Genomic DNA, 8,284 nt, shown 5'->3' with positions numbered 1-8,284 from the left:
TGAATCAGGAAGTGCAGGAAATTAGAAGGAGGAAGTGAGAACAGCTATATAGAGGATCTAGAGAAAAAGGCATTTGGTCCACATAACATACCTGTGGAGGTATGAAGATGTATTTTGTCGTCAGTTCTAACATTTAACATGCTTCTCCACTTGTATCTTTGTCCCTGTATGATGGACTTTAAATTATAAGAAAATGGCTTTAAAACCTTCCCAGACTGATAGACTAAGTTGCAGATAACTTTTCCTTCCAAGCATCGCGTTAGAGACCTAAGTGAGAAAATGCTGGGAGGCAATGTCAAATGTAAATAAAAGAAGAATGCACTGATTTTATAAAACATTTGTTTTCAAAGTACAACATAGAAATCATATCAAAAGCTTAAACTGAGACATTCTCACATTTTATGAAACATATTTTATGATTTGGGTAAAAAATGTAGGATGTCTTAACTGGGTCAGAGTTAATTTAAAAATGGACTGAGGCAAAGTGAAAAATCGTTATGTGCTCAGAGTAATTCAAATGTAAAATTGCTCTTGGAAAACATGGATACTACAGCCTCCAGGCTAAAGAGACCTCCCGGCTTATGAGTGCTAACTTAAAACTGCCTTAGTGAGCATAATAAACTGGCGAGGAAAGGCAGGTTGCACAGGTTTAAATCGCTCTCCCGCTGATTGCTTGCAGATTGGATTGCAGGTGAGGCAGGGGAGGTCCCATCCAAAAGGGGAGGACCCGCAGCCACAGATGGAAAACCTCCAGACACTCCAACGGACCATGACACTTTTCTTTTCTCGTGTCTTCAATTGTCTGATCTACAAGTTGATTTTTCTTTTCCCCATTTTGAGTTGAAATACTGCATACTGACAAGGATAAGCAAACTGTATATTTGAATAATTTATTGAACAAAAATATATGAAAACAAATAAGTTAGTACAGAACTTAAGAGTTCAGCTTCAGCTTTAAAACAAACACAGAACACAGAATTTAAAGTTGCCCACTCCACTGAAGCAAACACAACATTCCCACCACCACACCAAGTCATTTCATTCACACAGACTTCTTTTGCCATACGAACATATTTTGACCAGTAGTTTGTCTAAAAAGAAATAAATACTGCGTCTAATGTTTTGGAAGAACAGAAGAGATAATCAGAGGGGTGGAGTTTGCACCAGCTTCATCAAAACAAGGACTGAATAATGGGTAGAGTTTCTCAGTGAAGTTACAGCCAGTAAAGGAGTAGATGAGAGCTGCTGCTCCTACATCATAAAAAGACACCAGACCCTCTTCATAGTCCACAAACACGCCCACTTTCTGTGGTTCTGCTTGCAGACTGAGACAGATTGAGGGGCCAACAACAGCTTTGTACTGATTTCCATTTCTCAGCCGAATGGTCCAGTAGCCATTTTTGGGACACAGTGGCTTTTTCTCTTTCCTGTTTATTGACTCGTTGGCCACTCCTAAATCCCACTGAGTTTTTTCATTGACCTGAACTTCATAGTAAAATCTTCCTGAGGAAAACCCCTGCTTTCCCAGAACATTTGCATAATAAATGCATCTCTTGGGGGTCTCGGGGAAATTCTGCCTTTTGTTACAACTAGATACTTGTTTCCCATCATCGGACAGGACGAGGTTAGGATGTGCTGTGTCGGGATCCAGAGTCACATCCACTGCGTACTGCTGAACCCTCTTCAGCTCCACATCATCGTGCAGCTTCTTCATCTCTTTACTGAGTGTCTGCTCCAGCTGAGCAACAGCTTTCTTCACAGTCCCCTCGTATGACGAGTGAACTGTGACCTCGGTCCAGTCTTTGGTGGGTGGAACAGGGTTCAGGGATGGTAAACTCTGGAGAAACTGGAGGTGGTCTCCAGTGTGTGAGAGCTGCTCCAGCTCAGAGATGTTCATCCTCAGCTCAGACACTTCTTTCTCCAGCTCTTTGATGAAGCCTTGAGCCTGGCTCTCTGTTGTTTTCTGCATCCCTTCGATCACACCATCGAGCTGATTCCGACTTTCTTCTATACACTTGATCAGACTGTCAAATATTTGCTCACTTACTGTTTTCTCTCTCTCTGCAGCTTCCTTGCTGCATGTTAACAATTCTCTGAAGTTGTTTATTTTCTTTTGTCTTTCTCTGATCATCTGATGAATTTTACCCTCTCTTGCTTCCACTTCGGCCTTCTTTTGCTCATATTCTGTCTTCAAAGGAATGGTGAGATGTCCCTTGTGATTGGACTGCTTGCAAAATTCACACACTGGCATCCGGTCAGTCTTGCAGAAGAGCTCTAAAGGTCTGTTATGCTCCTTACACATTCTGTCTTCAAGGTTCTTTACAGGATCAATCAGCTGATGCCTTTTCAGGCCTGTGACTCTGCGATGAGGCTCCAGGTGAGTCCTACAGTAGGAAGTCAGACACTGCAGGCAGGACTTCACAGCCTTCATCTTGGTTTCACTGCACACCTCACATGAAACTTCTCCTGATTCGGCTTGCTGTTCCTCTGCTCTGCCATTTTTCTTTACGGTGGACTGTTTGAACATATCCACCATCTCAGATAAGATGGTGTTGACGCACAGCTCTGGTCTGCTGTGGAAAACCTTAACACACAGTGGACACTGACAGCAGAGACTAATATTCCAGTTTTCTGTGATGCAGGTCTTGCAGAAGTTGTGTCCACACGGGATGGTGACTGGATCAGTGAAGACCTCCAGACAGATGGAGCACAGAAACTGATCTTCAGACAGATAGCTGGTTGCCATGGTGTCACGCTGAGAGCAAAAGTGAAAGTGTGACTGGCAGCAGTAAATTTAAAACGTTTTAAAGTATGCACCAACATTTTGTTGAATAATTTTCAAAGAATTCTATGAGTTTATTTCTTTGAATTAAGAATGAAATCAGAATCAGAATCAGAATACTTTATTGATCCCTGGGGGAAATTATTTAAAAGCAAAACTATTCAGGAGACAGATTCACATCTTGTAATATGCTGAATATGTGTGAATGCTGGCTGTTTAAACAGCTCTTTGGATTAAAAAAAATCTCTACTTGCGCGTACTTGTCGAAGATTTAGTCGTGTCAGCGACACTTTACTGGAAGTTTTTCAGAGAGTTGTAAGGATCAGCCTCACCTTGGGTTCAGATGAGTCTTGTGTTTACTTTCATTTTTCCTTCAGTCATGTTCTCATGTTTCCTTCTTTCCAGTGAAGCTCCGCCTCTCACTGCAGGTAAACTGTCATCATTTTAAAGACATAGTGCTCTTTGACACAATGTGAATAATATTATTTCAGATGAATTACATAACAGCCCTGCTGCCAGCACCAGGAGTTTCTCACTCCTAGCTGTAGATTTTGAGTTGTCTTCTTACCCAAAAGACAAGAATATAGAGAACGAGACAATAAACGAAGCAACCAAACAATCAAATGTTTTGGGTCAAAATCAGGCAATGAAACAAAAAAAAAAACAACCCTGGTTGAGATCAGTTCTACAATATATATTATATATGAACCTATATTAAGCTGAAGATGGATTCTGTACTGTTTCCCTAATCTTTAGCTCTTTCATTCATTCATGGCTTTGGCATTTCAGTGTCACAGCTCCCCTCCTCCTGCCTTCAGTCTTCACTGCAATGCTCAGCTGTCCAGCCCAATCTCCCTGTTAACATATGCAAAACAGACGCACCCTTTTAAAATCAGAGGCTTGTGTCCAAGCTTTACTAGCACCATGCTAACTTCCTGTTGTGGAACAAAGCTACAGGCTTCTTGATATAATGATACAATACGACTCAAGATTAGACCACAACCAGTATCTTCACTTTTTACATAATAAGGCTCTCCTCTTGGCGTATTTGATCAAGTTATATTGAATACTATCAAAGTAATTATTTCTGGCATCTTGATCTGTCCTTCAAGAGATCGACACATTAGCCAGCTATGTATTGTTATTGGCAGAGATAATTAGAGGAGTTATGTTTTTTACATGCAACAAAAGAGCCAGTGTCAGCCTGTTTTACCTTCTGTCAGTGGATTGAGTCTTCTAGCTGCATGCCATAGTATCCTTGGGCAAGATACTAAACCCAGAGTCGGAGTGTGAATCTGTGCACAAATGTTAGACAAGGGGCTGAGGGGTAGAAACAAGCACCTGCATAAATGTGTGTGTGTGTGTTTGGTTGTATGAGGCTAGTGGGGAAAAGCACTTTGCATGCTCTGTTAGAGCAAAAAGGCATTATATAAGTAACAGTCCATTTACAATTTACCTTAAAAATTTACCTTCTGCACACTGTGTTTATATATTCTAGAAAGTACCTCCAGAACACTCTTCTCTTCTCTTCTCTTCTCTTCTCTTCTCTTCTCTTCTCTTCTCTTCTCTTCTCTTCTCTTCAGGATCTACTGAATTTTAATGGTTTTCTCCTCAAATTCTTAAGTTTCTTCTTTACCTCATCTTTCAAAGCAAAGATGGGATGTGCTTCTTACTTTTCTTCTTGTGCTTTCTTGGGTGGCTGTAGCTCAGGTGGTAGAGCAGGTCATCTACTGATCGGAAGGTTGGTGGTTCGATTCCCGGCTTCCCCTAGTCTGCATGCCAAATATCCTTGGGCAAGATACTAACCCGAAATTGCTCTCCGATGCATTCATCGGAGTATGAATGTGTGTGAATGTCAGTTGTGCTTGTGTGAATGGGTGTGAATGGGTGAATGCACAAGTTGTGTAAAGCGCTTTGAGTGCTCAGAAGAGTGGAAAAGCGCTGTATAAGAACTAGTCCATTTTCAAAGTTCTCAACAGGACCCAAAATAATAATAATAATGGATTGGATTTATATAGCGCTTTTCAAGGCACCCAAAGCGCTTTACAATACCACTATTCATTCACTCTCACATTCACACACTGGTGGAGGCAGCTACAGTTGTAGCCACAGCTGCCCTGGGGCAGACTGACAGAGGCGAGGCTGCCATATCGCGCCATCGGCCCCTCTGGCCAACACCAGTAGGCAAGTAGGGTAAAGTGTCTTGCCCAAGGACACAACGACCAGGACGGAGAGCCCAGGGATCGAACCGGCGACCTTCCGGTTACAGATGCGATTCCCAACCCCCTGAGCCACGGTCGCCCAAAAGCCCATGTCTGAGAGCAGATAGACAGTTATAACTAACTCACACCAGACACTGATGATCCAGTGCTTTGTGAGGCAGACCTTGCTTTTGTTTTTTAAATGCATAAATCCTTTATGTGTCTGGATAATATCAATATCCATCCATCCATCCATCCATTCGCTTCCGCTTATCCTTTTCATGTATCAAAATACATTTACGAGTCTAGCAATTGAAATAAAAAAGAGAATAAGCATTGTAGTGGTCTTTGGATCCTACCAACTATATTTTTTATATGGGAAAACAAGGAAAGCCCTCCTTCACCACTAACTAAAGTTCTGCTGCTCATGTTTATGTTGTGTTAAGTTTGATATACTGTATATTTTTAAGGAGAGTTCTTTGTTCTAGGATTGAACAAACTGACAATCACATATGTACAAACAAGCTGCTGACCTTCTTCAAATGGATTTTACTTTTACCAGTACACTGACATCTGGACTACAGAGTAGTCCTAGAGTAAGGAACCACCACTGCTTTCAGTCTCTATTAGCACAGCCTTTCTGTTTTCTTGGTAAATGGCCTGTATTTATATAGCGCTTTACTAGTCCCTAAGGACCCCAAAGCGCTTTACATATCCAGTCATCCACCCATCCACACACACATTCACACACTGGTGATGGCAGCTACATTGTAGCCACAGCCACCCTGGGGCGCACTGACAGAGGCGAGGCTGCCGGACACTGGCGCCACCGGGCCCTCTGACCACCACCAGTAGGCAACGGGTGAAGTGTCTTGCCCAAGGACACAACGACCGAGACTGTCCGAGCCGGGGCTCGAACCGGCAACCTTCCGATTACAAGGCGAACTCCCAACTCTTGAGCCACAATCGCCCCTTCCCAACCAGGGGACATTTTTAATGCTCATTCAAGCTAGTGAGAATTTCTTTTCAGCATCTTTGGAAAGAGCTGTTTATTTGCCAGTAGGAGTTCCTGTTCATGCAAAACCAAACAAACAAAAAGTATCTTTGGGTATTATGCTTCTGAGCTAATTATTTCTTTGCTTAGTGGTTACTGTCTTATGCAAAATACTGAACAAGGGATTCATGGACTAGGTTTAATGAAAGCATCTGAGTAAAGCTGCCACCCATGCAGTGCTGTTGAATGCTAAGATTGAAGATGGGGTACTGACATTAAAAGCTGATCCATTATCAGCTGATGGGTATCCCTTCACCCCCCTCCTCTACTCTCCTTTCCACTCTGTCCAATCACAATCTCTTCCCTCTTCATCCAAAAATTAAATTCGTCTCATCTTGATGCTGAATGGGTGGGATGTCACTGTTGCTAGGATACATCATTCTGGCAACTGGGTGCTTTCCTTGGAGGCTCAGAGGAATAAGAGAGGAGGGAATAAGAAAGGGCAGATAATGATTGCAGGCGGAAAAGAAGCAAGGAGGACAGCAGTAAAAATAATTGTTTAAAGGAGATGAGGGGTAAAAGCAACAAAGAGAAAGTAAGGAAGATCGTGGGAAAGAACAAATGACCTAACAGAAGGAGTAATCGGAAAGGAAGGAGGGCATAAAGAGTCTTAAAAAGCACGTGCATTATGATGCTTTGGCATCACCTGTTTGAGAGTAAGAGGTAAGAGGTGGAGCAGGACAAAAGGACAAAAAAGAGAAGGAGGGAAAAAAAGGAGTGATTAAATAGTAAAGTGATATCAGAAGCAGGGAAAAGAACAAAGTGGAAAGAGGGGGATGTGATAAATAATAATGGAAACAACTTGTGTTTGTTTTATCATTATGCAATCTGCCTTTGTGTAGTCATCATCCTTGTCCTTTGCACAGAATCCTCCCCTTTGGCATTTTCCTGGCAACTGGCTGTCAGACTGATGCTGCTGAGAGTGACTCAACAGTAATATTTTGCATTGCTAAGTGCTGTGAAACAGGTCAGGTACAAATGCTGGCTAGCTGGATTGAGATTAGAATACCACTAAAATAGGTACAGCGGGGAAAAGAATTAATTGATGCTGTAATGAATGTGTAAATTTTCTTACTTACAAAGAAATCCATCCATCCATCTTCTTCAACTTTTCCGGGGCCGGGTCGCGGGGGCAGCAGCCTAAGAGAACAGAAGCCCAGACCTCCCTCTCCCCAGCCACTTCCTCCAGTTTGGGGAACACTAAGTAATTTCCAGAACAGCCGAGAGATATAATCTCTCCATGTGTCCTGGGTCTGCCCTTGGGCCTCCTCCCAGTGGGACATGCCCAGAACACCTCACCCAGGAGGCATCCTTGTGAGATGCCCGACTCATCCCCTCTGCAATTCGCTTCCTTATCGTGGTGAAAGGGTTTTCTTGTCCCAGGAATTCCATTGGTTACGTTGTCTCGTGTAGGGTTTCTGTAACACAGTAAGGGGAATTGTTGAAAAGAATATATCAATGGGCCAATAGGCTCGACTATAGGAGCACAGGGGTGTGTTCAAATGAGACACAGAGACAAGAATGTAACTCAAAAGAACCGTCCAACTTTAGTGACATAAACCATAAGGTTGACAAGCACAGGTTAAAGACACTTTACAATGGTAGAAAGGAAACTTACAAAAATGAAAAGAAAAGTAAAACACAAACTACTAAAGCAATGACTTGGCCAAGTGTTATTTTTGGTTTTCAATGTTCGGGTTTCAATGCTCGGGTGCACCCTAGTAACCTGACTCCTTAACTCTTATAGAAACAGATTACACAAATCCAATGCACATTCAAATGAAAATTTCACACTCTTTTCACATGTGGAGAATGCTCTACACAACAGCTCATTATTTAAAGTCCCAAATAAAAAATGTCCAAGGGGTAAAGTCCAAAAAATTCCTAGGGTGTGAAAGAAAATAGGGATGAAAGAATGTCAGTCAGTGGTCTTATGTATAACCAGCTGTGCGTGAAAGTGTGAGTGATACAGTCCTACCACACCGCAAGGTGCAGCAGATCATCAAGTGGAAAAGAAGCGAATCTCAGTCTCTCTAAGTCCAGGTGGGAAGGCTCGCCATCTATTTCACTGGAGGAATCCTATTTCACTGGAGGAATCCACCTCAGGAACAATTCAGCATACAAAAAAAACCTGACCGATCTCAGCGCATCACGGCCGAAGACAATGGCATAGTGTCTCTCGGTCGGAAAATGCAGGGCTCTTACTTCTGGAAGCAGATTGAGATGAACTTCCAGGCAGTTGATAGC

At 42.5% G+C, this 8,284-nt stretch overlaps 1 protein-coding gene across 1 annotated transcript; it reads right to left on the bottom strand.

Annotated features, from left to right (window-relative positions):
• Nucleotides 1-885: 885 nt before the first annotated feature.
• LOC146688770 (E3 ubiquitin-protein ligase TRIM39-like) lies at nt 886-3,633 on the bottom strand. The gene is made up of 2 exons (XM_085436565.1): nt 3,115-3,633; nt 886-2,755 (listed from the first exon to the last, which is right to left on the bottom strand). Exon 2 carries the CDS (start codon nt 2,744-2,746, stop codon nt 1,115-1,117), a length of 1,632 nt encoding a protein of 543 aa, XP_085292691.1. The 5' UTR covers nt 2,747-2,755; nt 3,115-3,633; the 3' UTR covers nt 886-1,114.
• Between the last annotated feature and the right edge of the window lie 4,651 nt (nt 3,634-8,284).

This window comes from Copadichromis virginalis, linkage group LG17 (assembly GCF_057382275.1).
Source record: "Copadichromis virginalis isolate Kocher_CV1m ecotype Utaka linkage group LG17, C_Virginalis_male_GT1.1, whole genome shotgun sequence".
Lineage (NCBI taxonomy): Eukaryota > Metazoa > Chordata > Actinopteri > Cichliformes > Cichlidae > Copadichromis > Copadichromis virginalis.
Note: the sequence above shows the minus strand (reverse complement) of the source record. Positions and strands in the feature narration are given on the sequence as shown.

Excerpts from the sequence above, each read along its gene's own strand:
- LOC146688770 (XM_085436565.1), bottom strand. The coding sequence starts at position 2,746 with ATGGCAACCAGCTATCTGTCTGAAGATCAGTTTCTGTGCTCCATCTGT.